The 25,176-nt window shown below is 37.1% G+C and overlaps 2 protein-coding genes across 2 annotated transcripts; both read right to left on the minus strand.

The window, feature by feature from the left end:
- Nucleotides 1–2,155: 2,155 nt before the first annotated feature.
- LOC121895189 (cytochrome P450 3A40-like) lies at nucleotides 2,156–8,702 on the minus strand. The gene is made up of 14 exons (XM_042408123.1): nucleotides 8,685–8,702; nucleotides 8,213–8,359; nucleotides 6,128–6,221; nucleotides 5,963–6,015; nucleotides 5,737–5,836; nucleotides 5,522–5,635; nucleotides 5,297–5,385; nucleotides 4,975–5,123; nucleotides 4,756–4,883; nucleotides 4,548–4,626; nucleotides 3,629–3,789; nucleotides 3,302–3,528; nucleotides 3,044–3,206; nucleotides 2,156–2,965 (listed from the first exon to the last, which is right to left on the minus strand). The coding sequence occupies exons 2-14, from the start codon at nucleotides 8,281–8,283 to the stop codon at nucleotides 2,864–2,866; spliced, it is 1,530 nt and encodes a 509-aa protein (XP_042264057.1). The 5' UTR covers nucleotides 8,284–8,359; nucleotides 8,685–8,702; the 3' UTR covers nucleotides 2,156–2,863.
- A 2,016-nt stretch (nucleotides 8,703–10,718) lies between these two features.
- Nucleotides 10,719–16,241, minus strand: LOC121895190 (cytochrome P450 3A27-like). Its single transcript, XM_042408124.1, has 13 exons — nucleotides 16,005–16,241; nucleotides 14,918–15,011; nucleotides 14,753–14,805; nucleotides 14,535–14,634; nucleotides 14,317–14,430; nucleotides 14,092–14,180; nucleotides 13,771–13,919; nucleotides 13,552–13,679; nucleotides 13,344–13,422; nucleotides 12,532–12,692; nucleotides 12,207–12,433; nucleotides 11,949–12,111; nucleotides 10,719–11,868 (listed from the first exon to the last, which is right to left on the minus strand). Exons 1-13 carry the CDS (start codon nucleotides 16,073–16,075, stop codon nucleotides 11,767–11,769), a joined length of 1,530 nt encoding a protein of 509 aa, XP_042264058.1. The 5' UTR covers nucleotides 16,076–16,241; the 3' UTR covers nucleotides 10,719–11,766.
- Between the last annotated feature and the right edge of the window lie 8,935 nt (nucleotides 16,242–25,176).

The raw sequence follows: 25,176 nt of genomic DNA on the forward strand, positions 1-25,176 counted from the left end.
CAACTGATCGGATATTGCAGCTCATGTGGGTCAGTCAAATCCCTCTGTCTAATTTAGTGGATAATACATTTTATGTAAAGTGGGATCTATGATGCATTCATAAATTAGGGTGGGGGGGGAAATGCTTTATGAACACTCCATTTGTGTGTCAGTAATATTACTCATTTGCCACAGAGATCGGGGATTATGAAATGTAAAATTTTGCAGTAGGAAGTGCTGTTTTTGGCATACAATATGGGAGAAAGAGGTCAGAGACCCTTGAAAAAATGGACATTTTAAAAGTAAGTAGGCCACTTATTCTGTGAAATAGAATTTAAAAAATGCTGGCACTGAATACTCTTAGCTTTTTACCTCTCCTTCTTTTGTCTCTCTGTGACTTCTACCTGTTTACAGTATGACCCTGGTCTGACTGAAATGTGGGAACAGAAACCTGATCGACAAGATGTTTTGTCAAAGGATCTGTTCCAAATTGTGCACAGTCATTGTTGTTGAGATTCCCAATGTTCTTACACAACACACCTGACATTCTCAACTCTGTATACACCCGCCTCTCCTTCCATAGTAAAGTACTTGTAAACCCAGGTCACATGAGGCTCTAACACATTTCAGTCAAAGTTCAGTCTCATGTTCTCTGGGGATTCCCATAATAATTAGGAAACATGGAAAGCACTGGCACAAAAAACTGAAGTGTTGACTCGAACAGGTTTTATGTGCAATCTGTTATGTACCACTTCCTGCTGGTGTTTTCAGTTACATATCACATCATGCCAGAGCTTGTCTCTGTTTTTCTGGCTTTGTGTTTTTCAGGTACAGCTGATGTAACATGATGGCATGAATGGCAATGCTCTTAAGCTTACTGTTAAACGCTGGTGGAGGAGGTATTTAGATCCTTAACATGATGCAATTTTACATCACATATGAATGTACAACCTAATTCTGTAAACTAACTACTAATAGAAGGTGTCATATAATTGTAGTGGGGTACTATAGTACTGTATTTACCTCTGAAATGAAGTGGAGTAGAAGTAAAATAGTAAAGCAAAAATAGAAATAGTAAAGTACAGGTACCTCAAAATTGTACTTAACTACAATACTTAAGTAAATGTACTTAGTTCATTTCCATCACTGCTGTTACATTCTCAAAGTAAGCACATCTAGTTTGACTAAAAGTACAATTCACTAAACAGGATTGTCATCACCACTCTCAAAAATTTGACAAAGCAGGGAGACTCATTATTATCCAAATAAAATGGAAGCATTTTTATTTGATCATTTAAATACTGAGTCACATGACGTGATTGTAAGGATATCAGTGACGCCGTGAGTAGAATGTGGTGTGTGAGTGTGTGTAGATGCAAAATCAAGCAAACAATGTCAGTTGGAAGACCAGTGGAAGGGAATGAGATAATCATCTATTCTTAATGTAGGCCTGCTTTGCTGAACCCAACCTACTCAGGGTGAACTTCGTGTCAAGCTCTCAGCTCCACCCTCTCTAATCAGTGAAATGAGGATCAAAGAGCACCAAACACATAACATGGAAACAGGCCAAACTGGATAATGATAACATCTAAACTCTCTACACTGAGTCTTTGCTATATTCAGGAAAATATGTGATTGCTCATTTTTTGACCGTTGTTTAGAACTTTATCATGTTATAAAAGACTTCAACCTCTAAAAATAACCAAGGAAAAGTAAAAGCAACAACAGTTGACATCCAGGTGTGAAATTATAGAAAAGCCATGATATTTTCACAGATTTTGATTGATTTAATATTTGAGATATCAAAACGATTACAACAGATTGTGTAATGTGTTAAAATACATGTAGAAAAAAACTGTTAGTAGATCTGGATAATAACACCACTAGTGGTCTGCTTAGTAGAAATGAACTTCTGGAGCCAAGTGGTTGGCTCCACTTCACAGTTTTCTTATTGAAATTGAGTAATGCAAAACGTGTGGTTGAATGTGGAATTGAATTCGTTATTGAAAGTATGCAAGATATATAAACTGTGTTCTTGAGTTGTTAATTCGTTTTAAATTGAAATGTTATTTGGTATTTGCTTTAATATATATATATATATATATATATATATATATATATATATATATATATATATATATATATATATATATATATATATATATATATATATATATATATATATACACAGCAAAAATAATGACCAATTCTGTGCTTGAATTCAATATTTCAGAATCTCAGTAAAAATGATTTTGTGAAACCTGACTAGATGTAAACTAATAATCATTCAGTTATGTGTCAGAAAGTACAAGTATCAGTCTTAATGTTGAAACTTGACAATCATGTAAAAAAAAAAAGAGACAATAAGAATAATAAGGCATAACATTGAACTGCTTTCAAATACATCCATCATTGTGATTTTGCATCCAGCACAGTAAATGGGATGTGTTGCATGTGGCATTAACCCAGACAATCTACATGGAGGAATTCTATGAAAGGAGATACTATGTGTGGAGAAAATGCTGTGTAATATGTTATGCACATGGCCCTTACAGTAGTATTCAAAATCATTTTGTATACTGAAATATATTTGAATGGTCTAAAGTGAAACATAAAAGTTACCCCTACATTTTGTAAGTGGACTATAGATAGACTATAGATATAGATAGATGCTCCTTTTTGACTAGTCCTCCATATTAAACAGTACAGCGTACATACCTGCAGGTGAGAGGTTAGTTAGTGTACTTGTAGTACAGACAATCTCAATTTAGAAGAATATAAATGATTTTGATTATAAGAGGTACTTCGGGCAACATTAACTGGTGGCCTGATTTGATAGAGAAGCAGATTTAAGTGAGAATTTCCAGGTTACAGATAATCAGAGTTAGCTTGAAGGAGAATCGGCGGCAGTTTCTCTCAGCTTCAGCTTCAGTTTGATGGGAGTCTTTGGTGTCGTAAATCCATCATTTCCCAGCTCCAATGGAATCTAGGACAAAAAAAAAAGTTTCACAAATAAAGCCCTATAAAGGTTCAATTGTCAATCCACTGTCAAATGTCAACTCACCATTGTCTCCTTGCAGGTGACAAAACTAAAGTTCTGAAGGATCTCCACTAGGGCTAACTTCATCATCAACAGTGCAAATCGCATGCCAATACAGTTTCTTGGTCCTGTTCCAAATGGCAGGAAGGCATATGGATCTATGTTGTCTTTGTTCTCTTTGCTGAACCTGGAAAAGAAGAACATGAACGAATACATTTAGTTAAGTAGCCAAATAAATGTTTAATCAAATCTGACCCTTACCTGCCATTAATCTAGTAGTACCTTTCAGGTTTGAAGGCCTCAGGTTCAGGCCATAAAGCAGGGTCACGGTGGAGAGTGTAAACTGGTACCATGATGGTAGTTCCCTTAGGGATAGTCACACCATTAACTTCCACAGAAGCCTTTGCCATCCTTTCGAGGCGATTAGCAATAGGGTAAAGTCTCATTGACTCATTCACCACCATGTTCAGGTACTCCATCTGCATCACGCTGTCATAGGTTGGCTGACCCTAGAGGGATGTCAAGTACAATGTAGCTCTTAGTTGGAAGCACAGAACCAGTTGCTGATAAAAAAAAAAATCAGTTACAGTGCAAAAATACTCAAGTAACCTTCTCTGGAAAAGTTTCATCAATCTCGTCTTGCAGGGTCTTTTGGATGTGAGGGTGGGTTGCCAGGTTGTGGGCTATGAAGCACAGTGTGCTGCTACTGGTTTCATAGCCAGCAAAAATGAATATCATGGCCTGAGAAAGGATCTCATGATCAGTTAGCCCTGCAACACCAATACATAAATTTCAAAAACATATCATCATCATGATAATAGCTTAAACATTACCATTAACATGGTAGGAACAAAAAGCAGGGCATGGGTGTGATTCACATTTTTAGTAGCCTGGTAGTCCAGCACATAACTTTGTGTTATGAAAAGACACAACAAGCATTAGCTTGGGGCAAAAGTCATTTCAAGTAGGTTAAACTGTCTGTTCTTTCTTTCATTCAGTCAACATGAGCGTTTTTGATATCTGAGTGGATGATTATGGCATTCAGTGGTTTTTCACTGGTATTTTATTCTAATTTTAAAAGTGGAAAAAGATGGCAGCTGCACCGGAAATGTTGTCAAATTTCTCTTAAACTACCAGCCAAAATCAGTAGCTGGATAAATATGAAGCTTTTTAAAACAATTTTAAATAGTTGTTCACAAGGTTCAAGAGTTTTAAGACACAGTAAATCCTGTCATACACTCCCCATAGTTTCATTGATTGGTCCAACACTTACTTGACTTCACTCATCGACTTTTGACCTCACTTGTGAACATTAACAAAGATGCCCCAAAGAGGGCATTCGTATGAAAATATTTGTAGATTAACATTTAAAGGTTACTCGTACTTTTGTTCAAACTTCAACTTCTAATTGCCGATGACTGAAAAAAAAACAGGAAGCCACTTAACAGCAAGTATTTTCCTTCAGCAATGACTACATAGAAAATAATAAATAAATAAACTAATTTCTCCATCTGGTTTCTTTCTCTACCTTTTTGGGGGCTCGTATTGTCTTTCTCGTTCTCTGAAATCTGAGAGTCCACCATCAACTGCATGAAGTCCACTCGGTTCTGCCAAACAAAACAAATAGAAATCCTATTTTGATTTTGCGTTTTGTGTTCAAGGGAAAGACTGTAAACCCAAAATAAAAACACTGCCCAACAACAAACATCAAATCCATTGTTGCAACAGTAAATTACTTTGTGTTCATTCTTATTCCGGTCTGATTTGATTGTCTTCAGAAAGTTGTAGAAGAAATCCATCACTTCAGCAGGGAAGAAGGAAAAATTCATCTTATCAAATATTGGCCCCAAAAATGGAAACAGAACTGAAATCAATGAGAATTGAGAAGATACAGTTAATGCAGGGCTCAAGAGGACAAGATGGATGTTCTGGTTACAGCATAATGTATGACATACCAACAAGCACAAGCAAGGGATTCAGGAAGTTGAACTTGACCATTCGCTTAATGTTCAATACAAATGGATCAGAAGGATGGTTGATGGAATCGACGTCGACACTGAAGGCAGTGCTGGTCACTACATCCATACTGTAAGGTCCAAATACTCTGCAAAAGCGAAAGGAAAACATGTAATTCCAATGAAATATAATAACACCTTTTACTCTGGAATAAGAAAAGGAACAAAAAAAGTTAAACCATCCAAATGTTTGTTTTAAGCAATATTGTTTTCTATTTACGGCATAAAAGAGTTTACACCCTAATCCCATTTCATTACTCACTCTTTAACCTCAATGACTTCGTCCGCCTCTACTTTCTTCTGAAGACTCTTGATCAGATTGTTTGAGTGCTGCAACATTATTGAGTACATCTGCCCAACAGTAAATAACAAAACCATTAAATCATTAAATACTTGCTTACACATCAACCAGTTTAAGTGTAAAACTCTGAATACAGGACAAAAATGAATAATCCACAATACAAAAGTCTGCAGTGTGCTTTTCAACCTCTTTCAGTCGTCCGCTGGTAAATGATGGAGAGAGTACACTGCGCATCCTCTTCCATTCCTCATCTTCCACTACTGATACAGCATCACTTAACGGTCCATTTAGGCCCACATCCTAAACCAAACACACACACAGAAAGCCTTCTTTACATTATGTTTTTGGTTTAGTATTGAGGTATTAACTTGTGAATTTGCCCTTACAGTGTTTTTGCTTACCCGTCTGTTGGTGAAGACAGAATAACACTCCTTAACAAAGATTGTTTTGATCATAGCTGTGTCCATAACAGCCAATAGAGGCTGCCTGCCATCATACAACCTTGAAATGCAATAGCAGACATTCTAGCAACTCGGTTACAGCCTGGAGCACGATATAAGAAATGTATGTCATGATTTGTTCTTTCTTCATTAATATCAAAGAATATATGCAAACAAACACACTTACCCCCACAACTTTCCATACTTCTTATAGCATTCTGTGTCAAAATTGTGGACACCCTGAGGAGTAAAATAGAGACAAAGTGACAAAGGCATCAAAACCCTCAGAACCATTATCAGCAGTGTGTCCTGCCTGTAAGATCACTGTACTAATCTGACAAATGTGTCTCACCTTTCTGTACTCCAGAAATGTCCCAATAAAGGGCAAAGGTTTGGGTCCATGGATGCCTATTTTCTTGAAAAAGCCATATGGAGCATATCCATACCTGAGGATTAAAAGCAGGATTAAAAAAACAGAGACAGAATCCACCTGTTATTACAAATGTCATTTAATCTAACCTCCTGTTCTTTTGTTTTTGTATAGATTTTCTATTGTATTACCTATTTTTTTTATTATAAATGTAAGAAGGATGAACTAATTTATATAAGTATTTTTATTATAAAAACTATGGACTTTGTTTTGTTTGTTTTACAAAGACTACTCACTTTATATACCCACTTATATATACACTTGATATCATACTTGTCTCACAAAAAAAGATTGTCCTCTCCTCCTGTCATTGTCCTGTCTATTTTATTGCATTATTTTATTTTACTCATTTTATTCAAATTGTCAACTACTTTTAAACTCTCCTTATTTTGTCAGCTAAACTGTAAAACTACAGTAGTAAACATTCAACCCAACCATTTTATGACACGTTTTACAGCCCTTATGTAATTTTGCCTCAGTGAATTCCCACTTTATCTGTGGTGAGTCATGTTGTGTTTCTGTGATACGGTCACAGGAATCATGGTAGGCGAGCAGAGTGAGGGTGGTTCAACGAGCTACACAGAGGGTGTTTATCCCTTCTCCGGAGATCATAAGTTGCTACTCCAAACCAAATCTTTTTCTATTAAATAAGGAGCCCCTGTAGGCTTGAAAGAGCTGTTAAAAGTAGTTTCATCCTTCATGTAGAAAGCAGCAGTGGACAGCTAGAATATTTTTTAACACGCTGACCGCAGGATGGATGGCAGAAATGGTTGATGGAGATGTTTCTATGGCTGATTTGATACTTTTTAGCACCATAAAATCTTACCATTGTGACTCAAAAAGCACAGGTGTAACTAAATTAGAATTCAGCCTTAATATATTATTAGCTACGCCTGTGCTTGACTAGTCAAAATGTCTGCTACAAGTATGGAACGGGTTCATAAAAAGGTCTGATTGATTTAACCTCACATTACCAAAACTTTTAACAGCCAACTTTCAAGCTTACACAGGGTGTGAGGAAAAATATTATAAAATAAACGCCTAAAGATGTATTAGTACATGTGGGCTATATTACATTGATTTTAAGTAAACAATTTTGGACACATTGTCTCTATGCTACTTGATAAAGGACTAGTAGCTTGACCCAAAGCCCTTAGACACACTTTGTGCACCCACACAGGTATTTTCACTTACTGTTTGATTGACCTGTTATCAGAACGATGTGGGGTTGTACAGGCTAAAGCCCCTTTCAGATGTCCCCTCTATGTTAATTTCAAAGTTTTTTTTTGTTTAATAAATGTTGTTTAAAAAATTCTGAATGAATGTTTTACAAATTTTCGCTGAGTCTTTCATAATTAAATAGCTTTAATAGTATGCATATTTATATTTTTCATTGTTCAACACAGGCCATTTCAGTGGAGGCACATGACAGCAGAAAGAACTAGGTTTTCTTTTGTACGTTGTAGGCAGGAGTTTCTACTAGCATCATGAAGTTCTTCGATAATACGGTAGTCGCCTTCAGTCCAAAACGACGTAGCTCTGCTGCTGCGCACTGATGTTGCAATGGAAAGATGATTCATTAGATTTTATATATCTATATCTATATAGTTCCCTCTTCATCAAACCTTAAGTACATTTTTTTGATAAATCTTCTGCATGTTTAGTCAAATTCTGATTGGAGGACTTTTAACAGAGTATGTTTATATTGTTGTATTAATAGTTGTATTTAAGAAAATAGATCTACATCTTCGACCAAAAAAGGTGTAAATATGGTCCCAGGCCTGAGTTTGCTTAGGCCCCCCAAATCAAGTCCCTGGTTTCCTGGTTTCTACTCACTTTTAGAAAGTATATAGGCCTATATAAATACACACAGCCTCCACTCAGAGAGGATTGTCACAAAAATAAACAGCCAGTTTAATTAGTTATGCCCTCGGTCATCTAAAGGTGGAATTTGTTCATTTTTAAATTTTAAGCATTTCAAAAGACAGAGATAAACGATATACGTACACTGCGATGAGAGTGATGACAATCGCTATTAAAGTCCAGGTCTCGATGGAAAAGTCTGGAAAGTAGCCCATCTTTCCTCTTGTGCGCACCTCCGTCCAATGCGGTCGATCACTTCCCACAGCTGACTGTTCCTTATGAAGGCGGTCCCTCAAAGACAAAACATAATGCAGTCAGGCCAGCCTCCACTTCGAAACAACACGGTAAAACTAGACCAAAGTTGTTTGGCGGTACGTGTATATACCAGACGTTACGGTAAGAACGTGTAAAAACTGATGTCGAAAGAAAAGAAACATGGACATGATTTCACATTCATTCAATAAATCAGTCAGTCATTCAGTCTGTCAATAAAAAATGAATAAACAAACAAACAAACAAACAGATAAAACTAAACGAATTAATATGAAATAATAAATAAAATGATGAGCATTCACACGTGAGGTACACCCAGTAGGAACCCAATAGCTATGCTTACAGTCATGGAATTTAGAGATATAGTTAGTATCTCATCTTTTTATGTTTTCAAATGACAAATCCACTTCTGGTATGCTTGATTTTTGCATTTATAAATTCACACTTCATTCATTCATTCACAAAAATATGACAAAGAGTGTCACATCTTGCCTGGACTTAAGGTGTTTTTTTGGTGTTATGTTGTGTTCTGTATGGTCTCCTGGTTTTGCACGTTTGTTTAGTCCCTCGGTTCATCACTGCATCATTGGTTTGTTGGGTTGTGTGCTTGGGTTTGTGTTTGTGGTTGGTTTTGGATGGGTTAGTGTAGATGGCATTCAGTTTGTTTTCTGGGTTTTTGTTCTGTTTCATTTGTGTGTTCATGTACTCCTCCACACCTGCCCTGCATTTGGACTCGTTAGCCCTGCCCTGCTGTCTTCCCCACACCTGCCCTGTGTTAGCCTCGTCAGCCCTGCCCCGCTCCCTGTGTGTCCTCAGCCAATCAGCTCCCTGTATGTTCATTCCCCTCTCGAGTTCTCCACCCATCTCCCCACCTACACCTCATCTCCTTGTTAGTTCAGTTTCTTTAAGTTCTGGTTTTCTGTTCAGTCTTGGTTGGATCGTTTGTGTTGTTCCTTCTGCGAGTTCTGTTCAGCCCTGTTTACCTGTCCGTGACCGTCCACAATTAAAGAGTTTTTCGTCATATCTGCATTCCGGCCTCTGCGTTTGGGTCCACTCCTGCATCTCCTGAGCCCTGACAAAAGAGTTTGTATCATAGCAAAATAAATGATGCATTTGTTTACATTCAGGGTTGTTCAACAGGTGATCCTTTGTGCTTCTAGGATGGGGAGAGTGAAGACATGGATTTAGGAGAGAACTCAAGAGTTTGAGAAGATTATTTGGGTGCATTTTAAATATCAATCATAATGTAATATGCATAAGAATATGGTTTGGATCCAGTTACAATTTGGATCATATGTTGCAAACTTTCTCTGCTTTGTTTAAATTTAAGTAACTTCCATCATAAATCACATAGAGTGAGTACCTGACAATGAAGAGAACGTGCCAAAATGACAAAATGGCGCGGGTAGACATAAAATGGAAAGGAGTTCTGTGGAGGAGGTATTTAGATCCTTATGTAAAATGAGCAATACAATGACGTTAATGTACTCAATTACATGTCAAAGTCCTGCATTCACAATATCAATGCATTGAATGATTATTTCTGATGCATTATAACTTAGTAGAATTTAAAAATTGTAGCTGGTTAAGATCATTTAATCTGTAACATTGCATCATATATTGTTAACATGATGCAATTTTACATCACATATGAATGTAAAATCTAATTTTGTAAAGTAACTGAAGTGGAGTAGAAGTAAAATAGTAACGCAAGAATAGAAATGGTAAAGTACAGGTACCTCATAATTGTACTTAACTACAATACTTAAGTAAATGTACTTAGTGCATTTCCATCACTGCTGTTACATTCTCAAAGTAAGCACATCTAGTTTGACTAAAACTACAATTCACTAAACAGGATTTTCATCACCACTCTCAAAAATTTGACAAAGCAGGGAGACTCATTATTATCCAAATAAAATGGAAGCATTTTTATTTGATAATTTAAATATTAAGTCACACGACGTGATTGTAAGCATATCAGTGATGTCGTGAGTAGAATGTGGTGTGTGAGTGTGTGTAGATGCAAAATAAATCAAACAAACAATGTCAGTTGGAAGACCAGTGGAAGGGAATGAGATAATCATCTATTCTTAGTGTAGGCCTGCTTTGCTGAACCCAACCTACTCAGGGTGAACTTCATATCAAGCTCTCAGCTCCACCCTCTCTAATCAGTGAAATGAGGATCAAAGAGCACCAAACACATCACATGGAAACAGGCCAAACTGGATAACGAAAACTCTCTACACTGCTCATTTTTTAACAGTTGTTTAGAACTTTATCATGTTATAAAAGACTTCAACCTCTAAAAATAACCAAGGAAAAGTAAAAGCAACAACAGTTGACACCCAGGTGTGAAATTATAGAAAAGCCATGATATTTTCACAGATTTTGATTGATTTAATATTCGAGATATCAAAACGATTACAACAGATTGTGTAATGTGTTAAAATACATGTAGAAAAAAAAACTGTTAGTAGATCTGGATAATAACATCACTAGTGGTCTGCTTAGTAGAAATGAACTTCTGGAGCCAAGTGGTTGGCTCCACTTCACAGTTTTCTTATTGAAATTGAGAAATGCAAAACGTGTGGTTGAATGTGGAATTGAATTCCTTATTGAAAGTATGCAAGATATATAAACTGTGTTCTTGAGTTGTTAATTCGTTTTAAATTGAAATGTTATTTGGTATTTGCTTTCTATTATATATATATACAGCAAAAATAATGACCAATTCTGTGCTTGAATTCAATATTTCAAAATCTCAGTAAAAATGATAGTGCCAGTGCTCAAATTTTGTGAAACCTGACTAGATGTAAACTAATTATCATTCAGTTGTATGTCAGAAAGAAAGGTGTGGGTTACAAGCATCAGTCTTAATGTTGAAACTTGACAATCATGTAAAAAAGAGACAAGAAGAATAATAAGGCATAACATTGAACTGCTTTCAAATACATCCATCATTGTGATTTTGCATCCAGCACAGTAAATGGGATGTGTTGCATGTGGCATTAACCCAGACAATCTACATGGAGGAATTCTATGAAAGGAGATACTATGTGTGGAGAAAATGCTGTGTAATATGTTATGCACATGGCCCTTACAGTAGTATTCAAAATCATTTTGTATACTGAAATATATTTGAATGGTCTAAAGTGAAACATAAAAGTAACCCATACATTTTGTAAGTGGAGTCTAGACTATAGATAGATGCTCCTTTTTGACTAGTCCTCCATATTAAACAGTACAGTGTACATACCTGCAGGTGAGAGGTTAGTTAGTGTACTTGTAGTACAGACAATCTCAATTTAGAAGAATATAAGTGATTTTGATTAAAAGAGGTACTTCAGGCAACATAAACTGGTGGCCTGATTTGATAGAGAAGCAGATTTAAATGAGAATTTCCAGGTTACAGATAATCAGAGTTAGCTTGAAGGAGAATCGGCAGCAGTTTCTCTCAGCTTCAGCTTCAGTTTGATGGGAGTCTTTGGTGTCGTAAATCCATCATTTCCCAGCTCCAATGGAATCTAGGACAACAAAAAAAATGTTTCACAAATAAAGCCCTATAAAGGTTCAATTGTCAATCCACTGTCAAATGTCAACTCACCATTGTCTCCTTGCAGGTGACAAAGCTAAAGTTCTGAAGGATCTCCACTAGGGCTAACTTCATCATCAACAGTGCAAATCGCATGCCAATACAGTTTCTTGGTCCTGTTCCAAATGGTAGGAAGGCATATGGATCTATGTTGTCTTTGTTCTCTTTGCTGAACCTGGAAAAGAAGAACATGAACGAATACATTTAGTTAAGTAGCCAAATTAATTTTTAGTCAAATCTGACCCTTACCTGCCATTAATCTAGTAGTACCTTTCAGGTTTGAAGGCATCAGGTTCAGGCCATAAAGCAGGGTCACGGTGGAGAGTGTAAACTGGTACCATGATGGTAGTTCCCTTTGGGATGGTCACACCATTAACTTCCACAGAAGCCTTTGCCATCCTTTCGAGGCGATTAGCAATAGGGTAAAGTCTCATTGACTCATTCACCACCATGTTCAGGTACTCCATCTGCATCACGCTGTCATAGGTTGGCTGACCCTAGAGGGATGTCAAGTACAATGTAACTCTTAGTTGGAAGCACAGAATCAGTTGCTGATAAAAAAAAATCAGTTACAGTGCAAAAATACTCAAGTAACCTTCTCTGGAAAAGTTTCATCAATCTCGTCTTGCAGGGTCTTTTGGATGTGAGGGTGGGTTGCCAGGTTGTGGGCTATGAAGCACAGTGTGCTGCTACTGGTTTCATAGCCAGCAAAAATGAATATCATGGCCTGAGAAAGGATCTCACGATCAGTTAGCCCTGCAACACCAATACATAAATTTCAAAAACATATCATCATCATGATAATAGTTTAAACATTACCATTAACATGGTAGGAACAAAAAGCAGGGCATGGGTGTGATTCACATTTTTAGTAGCCTGGTAGTCCAGCACATAACTTTGTGTTATGAAAAGACACAACAAGCATTAGCTTGGGGCAAAAGTAATTTCAAGTAGGTTAAACTGTCTGTTCTTTCCATCATTCAGTCAACATGAGCCTTTTTGATATCTGAGTGGATGATTATGGTATTCAGTGGTTCTTCATTGGCACTTAGCTGGATAAATATGAAGCTTTTCAAAACAATTTAAATAGTTGTTCACAAGGTTCAAGAGTTTTAAGACACAGTAAATCCTGTCATACACTCCCCATAGTTTCATTGATTGGTCCAACACTTACCTGACTTCACTCATCGACTTTTGACCTCACTTGTCAACACCAACAAAGATGCCCCAAAGAGGGCATTCGTATGAAAATATTTGTAGATTAACATTTAAAGGTTACTCGTACTTTTGTTCAAACTTCAACTTCTAATTGCCAATGACTGAAAAAAAAACAGGAAGCCACTTAACAGCAAGTATTTTCCTTCAGCAATGACTACATAAATTTCTCCATCTGGTTTCTTTCTCTACCTTTTTGGGGGCTCGTACTGTCTTTCTCGTTCTCTGAAATCTGAGAGTCCACCATCAACTGCATGAAGTCCACTCGGTTCTGCCAAACAAAACAAATAGAAATCCTATTTTGATTTTGCATTTTGTGTTCAAGGGAAAGACTGTAAACCCAAAATAAAAACACTGCCCAACAACCAACATCAAATCCATTGTTGCAACAGTAAATTACTTTGTGTTCATTCTTATTCCGGTCTGATTTGATTGTCTTCAGAAAGTTGTAGAAGAAATAGCCCACGTCAGCAGGGAAGAAGGAAAAATCCATCTTATCAAATATTGGCCCCAAAAATGGAAACAGAACTGAAATCAATGAGAATTGAGAAGATACAGTTAATGCAGGGCTCAAGAGGACAAGATGGATGTTCTGGTTACAGCATAATGTATGACATACCAACAAGCACAAGCAAGGGATTCATGAAGTTGAACTTGACCATTCGCTTAATGTTCAATACAAATGGATCAGAAGGATGGTTGATGGAATCGACGTCGACACTGAAGGCAGTGCTGGTCACTACATCCATACTGTAAGGTCCAAATACTCTGCAAAAGTGAAAGGAAAACATGTAATTCCAACGAACTATAATAACACCTTTTACCCTGGAATAAGAAAAGGAACAAAAAAAGTTAAACCATCCAAATGTTTGTTTAAGCAATATTGTTTTCTATTTACGGCATAAAAGAGTTTACACCCTAATCCCATTTCATTACTCACTCTTTAACCTCAATGACTTCATCCGCCTCTACTTTCTTCTGAAGACTCTTGATCAGATTGTTTGAGTGCTGCAACATTATTGAGTACATCTGCCCAAAAGTAAATAACAAAACCATTAAATCATTAAATACTTGCTTACACATCAACCAGTTTAAGTGTAAATCTCCGAATACAGGACAAAAATTAATAATCCATAATACAAAAGTCTGCAGTGTGCTTTTCAACCTCTTTCAGTCGTCCGCTGGTAAATGATGGAGAGAGTATACTGCGAATCCTCCTCCATTCCTCATCTTCCACTTCTGATACAGCATCTCTTAATAGTCCATTTAGGCCAAAATTCTAAACCAAACATAAACACAGAAAGCCTTCTTTACATTATGTTTTTGGATTAGTATTGAGGTATTAACTTGTGAATTTTAACCCCTACAGTGTTTTTTACTTACCCGTCTGTTGGTGAAGACAGAATAACACTCCTTAACAAAGATTGTTTTGATCATAGCTGTGTCCATAACAGCCAATAGAGGCTGCCTGCCATCATACAACCTTGAAATGCAATAGCAGACATTCTAGCAACTCGGTTACAGCCTGGAGCACGATATAAGAAATGTATGGCATGATATGTTCTTCATTAATATCAAAGAATATATGCAAACTCACTTACCCCCACAACTTTCCATACTTCTTATAGCATTCTGTGTCAAAAATGTGGACACCCTGAGGAGTAAAATAGAGACAAAGTGACAAAGTCATCAAAACCCTCAGAACCATTATCAGCAGCGTGTCCTGCCTGTAAGATCACTGTACTAATCTGACAAATGTGTCTCACCCTTTTGTACTCCAGAAATGTCCCAATAAATGGCAAAGGTTTGGGTCCATGGATGCCTATTTTCTTGAAAAAGCCATATGGAGCATATCCATACCTGAGGATTAAAAGCAGGATTAAAAAAATGGGGACAGAATCCACCTGTTATTACAAATGTCATTTAATCTAACCTCCTTTTCTATAAAAGATCACAATGTCATTAAAGCTACTTCTGCTTAAGCTGACCTACAGATTAACTCATGTTCTGCTTCTGAGAAAAAAAAATTAAACCCTAAAATAGAATTCACTGACACTGTGACACTGTACAACTGAGTTTTACCTTGTACATTGTACTGTTACGGCTGATTGCAAGATCAACAGGCTGCATATGATGCAATGTACAAACATTGCTTCCATTTATGTCCATTGCTCACTTTTTGCTCCTCTGAGAAGCAGGGAAAAAAGTTATGCTATGTTATGTTATGTTATGTTATGTTATGTTATGTTATGTTATGTCATGTTATGTTATGTTATGTTATGTTATGATATAAATCTGAACCCATGATTTCAGTTTTTGTTGTTTAATAAATGAAATTCTGAATGAATGTTTTACAAATTTCTGCTGAGTCTTTCATAATTAAATAACTTTAATAGTATGCATATTTATAATATTTTTTCATTGTTCAACACAGGCCATTTCAGTGGAGGCACATGACAGCAGAAAGAACTAGGTTTTCTTTTGTACGGCACGTTGTAGGCAGGAGTTTCTACTATTAAGTTCTTCGATAATACGGTAGTCACCTTCAGTCCAAAATGACGTAGCTCTGCTGCTACGTACTGATGTTGCAATGGAAAGATGATTCATTAGATTTTATATATCTATATCTATATAGTTCCCTCCTCATCTCTGCAACTCAGCAACTCTGGCTACGATTTCACCTTTTAGAAAGTATATATATAAATACACACAGCCTCCACTCAGAGAGGATTGTCACAAAAGTAAACAGCCAATTTAATTAGTTGTGCCCTCGGTCATCTAAAGGTGGAATTGGTTCATTTTTAAAAAACGTTTTTAAGCATTTCAAAAGACAGAGGTAAACGATATACGTACACTGCGATGAGAGTGATGACAATCACTATTAAAGTCCAGGTCTCGATGGAAAAGTCTGGAAAGTAGCCCATCTTTCCTCTTGTGCGCACCTCCGTCCACTGCGGTCGATCACTTCCCACAGCTGACTGTTCCCTGTGAAGGCGGTCCCTCAAAGACAAAACATAATGCAGTCAGGCCAGTCAAACTAAACCAAAGTTGTTTGGCGGTAGGTGTATATACCAGACGGTAAAAGCGTGTAAAAACTGATTTCCAAAGAAAGGAAACGTGGACATGATTTCACATTCATTCAATAAATCAGTCAGTCATTCAGTCTGTCAATAAAGAATGAATGAATGAATAAATGAATGAGTAAATAAAACAAAATGAATAAAATGAAATGATAAATACAATAATAATAATTAAAAAATAATAATAAATACAGCATGCAAACTGTATTTTAGAGAAAAATTGAGGCATTGTCATTCCAATTATGTGAATAATTAAGAAGAGCTGAAGAAAATTACGACCAAAAAAATGGCAGAAAAAATCCAGGTCCAGGCACTCAAGGTAGGTTTAAAAATAAAAGGCCTTTATTTCAGTGGGCTAAAGTAATTAAAACACCTAAAGCCTTCTTCAGGGTGTGGAGACACAAAGAAACAAACAGAGTAATTATAGTTGCAGTCACCACAGGTTTGTGAATAATATTCAAAGTTAATGATAAAGACTAAATTTCCAAAGACCGATCTGATTTCAAAATGACAGTACACCACCTCAGACTGTCATTTAGAAACTTCAGAATGACCGCAGACCACCAATATAACCTTGGAGCCAGACGAATCAGGTATTTATTCATTTAATCAATCAGCATTACATCATTTAGGGCTATTTGTTTTAATGGTTGTGTGCTGTTCAGTGTGACTGTAGGTAGGTGCACATGTCAGGTGTGTGCCTCCCTTATGGGCTGCTGGAGATGTTATGTTTATGGTCCCAGTGAGCCAGTGGGACATTCACCAACATCCAGCTTCAACCTTTATACCAATAGTGAGAGCCCTAAAGGATGAAGCCCTTCATGAAATATAATGTGAGATACAATTTGTGTCTCCAGATTCAAGGAGTGTAGACAGAGCCTGTTAGGGTGGGGGGCCCCAACTGCTCCCTGAATTTGAAGTTGAAGTTGCTTTGGGGAGCAGAACAATATTGGCACGGCACTTATGTGCAAGGTGTGGATGTATAGGTGGGGCCCTCCTCAGTAGGAGGGTGGTAAAGAAGAGCTTTCAGTGATGAGCATGCACACGTGAGGTACACCCAGTAGCAACCCAATAGCTATGCTTACAGTCATGGAATTTAGAGATATAGTTGGTATTTTATGTTTTTGTGTTTTCAAATGACAAATCCACTGCTGGTATGCTTGGTTTTTGCATTTATAAATTCACACTTCATTCATTCATTCATTCACAAAAATATGACAAAGAGTTTGTATCATAGCAAAATAAATGATCATTTGTTTACATTCAGGGTTGTTCAACAGGTAATAGGTGATCCTTTGTGCTTGTTGGATGGGGAGAGTGAAGACATGGACTTAGGAGAGAACTCAAGAGTCTGAGAAGATTATTTGGGTGCATTTTAAATATCAATCATAATGTAATATGCATAAGAATATGGTTTGGATCCAGTTACAATTTGGATCATATGTAGCGAAGTTTGTCTGCTTTGTTCCAAAGTTTATTAACTTCCATCATAAATCACATACAGTGAGTACCTGAAAATAAGGAGAAAATGCCATGAAAAATGGAGTGGGTGGACATAAAATGGAAAGAAGTTCTGAGCCATCCAGTTCAGTGGGATGACAGTAGCTGTGGGGTCATTGTCATTATGGTAAGTTCTTTTGAATGTAATTTAATACCTAAAAATGTTGAGTGAGTTAGCTCGCAGTTGTCTGTAAATTAAGTCCATGTCTTTGTTAAACTTAGTTTTACCTGTGCAATTATATTTTGCTATATGATAATCAGATACAAGAGCAGTTGTGAATGAGTGAATAAGACTTATTTTGGTTAATGTCATTCTGCCTTAGAACAGCTGCACTGTGCAACAGTCAGGCACACGTGATGTTCTGAATATTTGTGTTTGTTTAGACGGCGAGAGCAGTGATAAAGGCATTTCCAGCTGTTCCAGTCATCGGCTTTGGGGAATCCAAAAAGGAAATGAGAGAAAAACAATGGTTTTACAGATACTAAATGCATCAGGTTTGTAAGGATAGTTTTTGTGTGTGGTGTGGAGGAATACTTACCTAAATGCAGCTTTGTCAGGACTCAAACACACAAGGCAGCAGGCAGATATAAGGCAAATCAGTTGTAGAAGAAAACTCAGGTTCCAATTTGAAGAAAATAATCATTACTTAAGCTTCAGAGGAAAACAGATGGTAATGATGAGCATTTCACTGAGCAGCGGCGAGAGAGTTCACAGTAATCATGAAATCTCTTCTGAAGATAAACAGTCAGAACAAGGTTTAATACTATTACATTAAGTCAAGCCTAAAACAGCGGGTTGTGGGCTGGGCTGATCAAGAGGTCTGAGTGACAACAAATGTGGATAGAACTCAGGAAATCCTGGACAGGCTAATTAACAGTACAATCTGATTCAATCTATTTGGCTAATCCCTTCAACACCTGTGCCAGTGTAATATCTCTGTCTGCGTTGGAAGGTGTCTGATAAATTTAAGTCGCATGAAAATTCAAGAAAGCTTGTCAAAGTCTGGATAAGTAGAGTTTACACACAGAGATCTGTTAATCAGTGTAAAATATTTTGTCTCAGCACAGAGCTTAATGTCATACAAAAAAAGCAGGAACTTAATCAGGACACAGAAAAGACAATATTAGGATAAAAGAAAACAAACTGTTAGGTAATACATTTTTGTCTACACAGTCCAATGGCCAAAAATCCAAAAGCCTGTACACAGTCTAGTTGAAAGCCAGAGAAAACAAACAATCCAGGCAAATGTACCAAAAACAGGAGCCAAAAATAAAGAAATCCACAGAGAAGTCAAGGATCATAAAACAGTAGACATGTAGACAGTAGAACATGTCCAAAAAGGCTGGAATTACACAGAGGTAAACCACTCTGCCAAATTCTAACGACAGACAGGTTTATATACTAAGTGATCTATGAGGTAAGTGTAGCAGGTGAGCAGGTGAATGGAGAAGGCTAATGGATGTTAAGCTGGGGAGCGGTGCAGAGAAGCAGAGGTGAGGTGCAGCACCACAGCAGAGTGGGAATGAACAAGAAGCCAGGGCTGATTTAAATGATTACCGGAACAACTTGAAATGGTGTGTTTTGAAATTATTTGAACTTATAGATATTTGTTGTTCAATAAGAAAAGAAAACAGAAACTAATGCAGTCTTTGCAGTAGTTACTAAAAGTACTGGAAGCTAGTTGTTCAGCTAATGCACAACCTGGGCTGAAGGTTTTAATTTGCACTTATATTTTAAGTGTTCAATCTGGTCAATAACTGTGCCACGTGTTCCATGGAAACGCCTCTTTGTTTGTTGTTGTTTTTTTTTTTTTTGGTTTACTATTATTCCATTTATTTGAGGGGGGCAATGCACAAACAGGCTTGGATTAAACTGGGATAAAGGCTGCATATCATCTTAGTTCCATTGCCTTTAAACTGTAAGATAGTAACATTTGTAGTAGCTTTTGCAGGTGCTGTGAAAGCAGAATTTGAAGATGAATAGTAGTAGAAAATGTAAACTGTGAAGCTGAGTATTTAGATACATTGATATATTGACAGTAAACTAAATTTGTTCACTGTTAATATTCATGAAAATTATATGAAAGTATATATACTGTAGTTGCGTAGTGGGCAACATTTGTTCAAAAATACTGACAGGTCTAAATTTGTGAGAGTACCCTGAGAATCATCTGTGAGATTTCCACCTTGTCATTTTATAAATCCAATGTGACAAATGTGAATGATGGAACCTGGAACAAGCCGGGGCAGACAGCTGGAACTGTTGCTTGTGCCCTTAAATCCCTTTTCATCCTTGTCATCACTCCTCAGCAATAAATTATTGAACTGTCCCAGTCTGCCTTGGTTGTCTGCATTTCTCCGTTGCCTAACATTCACGCTCACTTGCATGACAATAACCAAATAGGAAAACATTTGTGTGTTGTGAATTCAAAAGTTCAACTGAAATACATTAGATCTAAAAAACAAAACAAAACAAAACAAAACAAATAAAGAAATGTTAAAAGCCAATAAGCACATATTGGAAAAAAAAAAGTTTGGTGTTCACAAGGAAGCACAATGATTAAAAGTTATCAATACACCTACATGAAACGTATTCTTACTTTAAAATGCACTCAGCACTTACTTCTGCTGAAAAACCAAGAACTTACATTTCAAGGGTGCAAGACAGTAATACAAAAATAATCACTCTTTATTGCAACTTGGGCGTTTCAGGTTTCCTCACTGTTACTTTTGGTCAAACAGTTGGCGAACCAGTTCACTCCCCAGTGATTCCTGTTACTCAGACATGTGTCACATGTAACGCTTCACACTGACATACTCCACCTCCTATCTGTGTCCCTGTAATAATAAAGGATGTTGTTATAGTATAACAAACAATATGGAGCTTGGTATGAACATGACATTACACATTTTAGAGTATGCAATAATTGTATTTATTATTGATTGACTGACTGATTTACTGAATGAATGTGAAATCATGTTCACCGGAGCATGACTGTAGTTTTGACATCAGTTCTTACACGCTCTTACCGTAATGTCTGGTATATACACGTACCGCAAAAGAAGTTCAGCTAGTTTGACCGTCTTTGTCGAGGTGGAGGCTGGCCTGACTGCAGTGAAAAACATTGTTACGTAACAAGCAGTTACGTAACATAATAACGTGACAATCAGTCCAAATCTGGTCCAGTCGGATCACTTCTACTTCTGTACTGCTACTGAATTGTCTATGTAGTGTAGTGACCATTACCTTAAATTACCTTTGGTGTAGCCTACTTGGTAACACTCATAGGTAGCAGGTGTGTGTTTCCCAAAAGAGCGTTTACTGTCTATATACCACATGTAATTTCATCTGCATATTAATTATTAATTATTAAAAGAGCACTCTTATGATATTGGATTACTTGGAAATTAAATTTAAATAAAAGATCTCACCTGAGTAAATGTTGGGTGAGTTGAAACAATGTTGGATTTACTGGAAATCATTGTGTGTATCAGTGTTGGAGTTATCAATGGAAATAAAAGAAGAAAGTCTTTCACATTCTCATGTAATCATGTAGAGACCCCATGTCCACCTCCAACTTTTACTGAATATGTTTTTTGTTCTCTCTTTTCACAGATAGGGTCTGAAAGTTGGTTTAGGTCAAATAATTTGATGTACTGTAGAGGCCACGTGTTTTATTCCTTCCAAACAAAGGCAACGACTGAAAGAAGAGCAACGACAAGAAATGATGATAAAAGACAAAAGTATTTTTACCAGATATTCCCGTCTGAGTGATGTGAAATACGGCATGCTGTTAAAGGGGCCTTTTTCACAGCAGACATTTTGACTTGTCATTGTAGAAAAAGCGCAGGTGCTACTAATAACCTTAACAATGACTCTGCTCTATTCAAGTGTCCCAATTAGCTGGGACAGTATGCCATGAATTTAGCCATCATCACTTTTAACTTTTCCTACTGTGACATGTCAAACTGTGAAAAGGGCCACCCATTAATTAAATGTCCCCGTAAGAAAATTGACACCAGAAGTCCAAAGGGGTGGCAAATGGATATAAATTCATGGTGGTCTTAGCTCAGATAGGACCATACGATCTTTTTTTTTTTTTTTAAGGAAAAAGTATACATCAATGATGACATTTTTCATTCGTGATTATTATTATTGATCTGTTGGTTACGTGGGTTCATCTAGGCGTAGCCTCTTTCTGGCTTTTATCTTTCACCCACCCTGCCCAACCATGTGAATAATACTTGCTTGGGGTCAAATGTCAAGGCCATGCATTTTGTCACTTTGACAACCAGGTTTTATACTGCATCATGTTTCACAGTACAGTCTTTTTAACTTTGGTCTATTTGCTGATAAACCTGACAAATAGATCTGAAGTCAGAGAATAATACCTGCCGACCTTTAGTCATCGACACCAGGCTGTAATCGCTGTTGTCCGTTTCTTGCGTCAGTCAGTTTCATGTGAGGACTTTATTTAGGACCAGAAATGTTATATAAAGTAAAAAGAGAACTACTAGGAAAGTGCATGAAATGGTTAAATCCCATTGATTGACAGAGTGTGGAAATGTTACAATCTTATCTACAATCTTCAAATGGATATAACAGTATAACATATAACAGTCTTCAAAAGGCGCTCACTCAAATGTTAACAAAGACTGAAAAAGCTCATATTCAAGATTATAGGTAATTCCTGTGTCAGTAAAGCATAAATTGTGTGTGGTAAGGCCAGGCAATATGGTGGAAAATATCTCAATTATACAACATACTGTTTATCTCAATATTAACACATTGAAATAATCAAATTAAACCAGCCTTTTTTACACAACAGTACAAACTGGAAAAAAGTAAAATATATTTAGATAAAGTTTCAGACTAATTGAATTTAAATAAAAACAGAAGTCAAAAGGCAGATTGTATTCAGTTAGGTTGTGAATGAATAACTGAATTGCGCTCTGAAGTACTGCAAAACTAAAAATTTTAGAATAATCTCTTTCTCTGACACATACACATACACACACACACACACACACACACACACACACACACACACACACAACCGGCATGTGAATACTGCATGTGATCATGCCTCCTTGTGAAAACGGTGAACCCCAATAAAAGTAATGTATTATAAATATTTGTCATATCTCCCAGCTAGTCCCAGTGGTATCAGAGGATGATAACAGGATTTATCACGATTGATAAAATCAACCAAAGTAAAAACATCAGTAACAGAGTACAAGCCTGCAAATGGAGAGAAAAGTGTCTTCTCTGCCTGCTGATTCAGGCACAGTGAGACAGACTGCAGGTGAAAGGTACAACATTATCAAATACCATCAGCTCCATGTACATGGGTGACATCTTTACAACCAAGGCCACAATCCTGCTGGAGCTGTATCTAAAAGAAGGTCATATCAGCCAAAGCATAGAAAGACATTTCACTGCCAGACTGGTTGTTCAAATTATTTATGCACGGACCCATAAAATCTTCTTTCATGTCCTTCTTCACTACAAACAACAACAACCAGCCTTTTACTGGACCCACGCAAACTCTGAAACAGATTCAACATTCATATTATCAAGTAGCAGTGTCTTTTCTATATGAAAATCATTTCACCTGTCAATGTGTCTTCTAACTCTCTAGTTTCCTGTCAACCACACAATCAGTCTCCCTTGCTTCATGCTCACGTCTTTGTTTCTGTGATTATAGAAATAAATAAATAAAACAAAAGAAAGAAAAATCCATCAAGAAATCACAAAAAGACAGCCTCACCTGTCAACTGAGTTGGTAGAAAAAAAAAATTGTGATGTGAAGAGTCTGCCTTTGGCTGTGGCTGGGTCAGTTGAGAATAAATAGAGTTGTTTTCCTCATTTCTTTTCTCGTATTTCTGTGATCCCATGTGAATGTATCAATGTCAACACATTGTGTTTGTGCCCACAGTTTTGCAAACGCCTGTGTGCCTCCAGCACTACACTGAGTGGCAATAGTGCCGTTGCTCTCTGTTTGGCTCAGATCAATCTTGTAAAGATGAGTTTCCAAGTAGCGGTGAGAGAAGGCCACGAGAGACAGATAAGGTATTGATGAGAAGCCGTAAGAAACAGAAAAAAGCTGATGATGAGATCTAAACACAAAGCAGCAGGAGGGACGGAGAATAATGCGCATATATATATAAAAGACTGCAGACTGATTGATATAAAGTCCAAAGCTAACATTTCTGATGGTTGTTCTTAAGTTGCTACTGGGTACTTTGCCCCACAGCATTCAATTATATGCTTTAATGCAGTTTGACATTCAGAACAAGTTGAAGATGGAGTCATTAGACTGCAGTTACATAGTTTTTGATGTTATTCTGAGGAGAGGGAAAGTTAAGAGGTGTGTAATAGCAACTAGGTGGCTGGTGTGTCCTCCAGATGTTGTCTGGGAAATGTTAATCGACCTGCTAATGAAGAGGCCTGTCAGCTCTGAGCCTCAGAGAGTCTGTGACATTGGAAGGGACACCTGCCTATCTGACCAGATGACAAAGCTGATTTGTAACAGACCCACACACCAAACCACACATATGCGTATGTGTATGCCTGCACACATGTGTGAAAACCTGCTTTTAAAGTGCATGTTGATCCATTTAATAAAACCAGACTGTTTTATTTTCTTCAATGAGAGTCAATTTGATGTGCAAACTTTGAACAGCAGTGTAAAAATGTTTTCAGGACACTCACAAATAAACACATACAGTAGTGGAACTGTCAGGAGGCTCCCGAAGTTAATTGCGCCCTTGTGCAGTCAGCCGTGACCACCCTGGCTTGCCTGGTGATTTGGCGAGCAGCTTGGTGAATGTCACCTTCTATAACCAGGGAGTGTGTGCGTGTGCATGTGTGTGTGTTTATGTGTATCCCTGTCTTTCCCATTGCTGTGCATGTATAAGTACTACATGGTGAGTCATGCTGGGGAGAGGTGAGAATGTCTGGTTGCAGCAGTTGGACAGGAGGAAGTGATGTTTAATGTGCAACATGGAGAGAAGTCAGATGACTGGTAAAGCCTGATAGTTTTGAAAGCAAAGTCACTTTATGGCACAATCACTAACTTAGAGGCACAGCCAGAAGCTGTATGTCTGTATATCTGTATGTGAAAATTAAAATGTTTTGTTATGACTGCTTTTTTAGCAAATACTCACATATAATTATCATCCTACTCTGTCCAGAGAGACTTGGGTGTACCAGCAGAGGGCAGTGCAGGGTAACATTTAACATCATGCAGCAGGGAGTTGCTGAAAAGTAAGATGTAAACAGCTGCTTGTCTTTCTCAGATAACCTTTTCCTCCTTTTCAAAAGGTCATATAATATGGTTCCTTATTAATTTCACAACACATCCACTAACTCTATTACAATTTGCCCAGATGAAATGAAATGATGGGGTATGCACTTTGTAATCAGTTTTCTTTAGCTTTTA

The sequence above is a fragment of the Thunnus maccoyii genome, chromosome 4 (assembly GCF_910596095.1).
Source record: "Thunnus maccoyii chromosome 4, fThuMac1.1, whole genome shotgun sequence".
Lineage (NCBI taxonomy): Eukaryota > Metazoa > Chordata > Actinopteri > Scombriformes > Scombridae > Thunnus > Thunnus maccoyii.

Bases quoted from the DNA above. Each gene is read 5' to 3' on its own strand.
- LOC121895190 (XM_042408124.1), bottom strand. From the start codon at position 16,075: ATGGGCTACTTTCCAGACTTTTCCATCGAGACCTGGACTTTAATAGTG. The intron at 14,806-14,917 runs GTGAGACACATT...TTTACTCCTCAG, and splicing joins CATTTCTGGAGTACAAAAGG to GGTGTCCACATTTTTGACAC. The intron at 13,920-14,091 runs GTGAGTAATGAA...TCACTTTTGCAG, and splicing joins GAAGTCATTGAGGTTAAAGA to AGTATTTGGACCTTACAGTA.
- LOC121895189 (XM_042408123.1), bottom strand. From the start codon at position 8,283: ATGGGCTACTTTCCAGACTTTTCCATCGAGACCTGGACTTTAATAGCG. The intron at 5,386-5,521 runs GTTGAAAAGCAC...ACTGTTGGGCAG, and splicing joins CCAGCGGACGACTGAAAGAG to ATGTACTCAATAATGTTGCA. The intron at 3,207-3,301 runs GTACTACTAGAT...CTTCTTTTCCAG, and splicing joins GAGGCCTTCAAACCTGAAAG to GTTCAGCAAAGAGAACAAAG.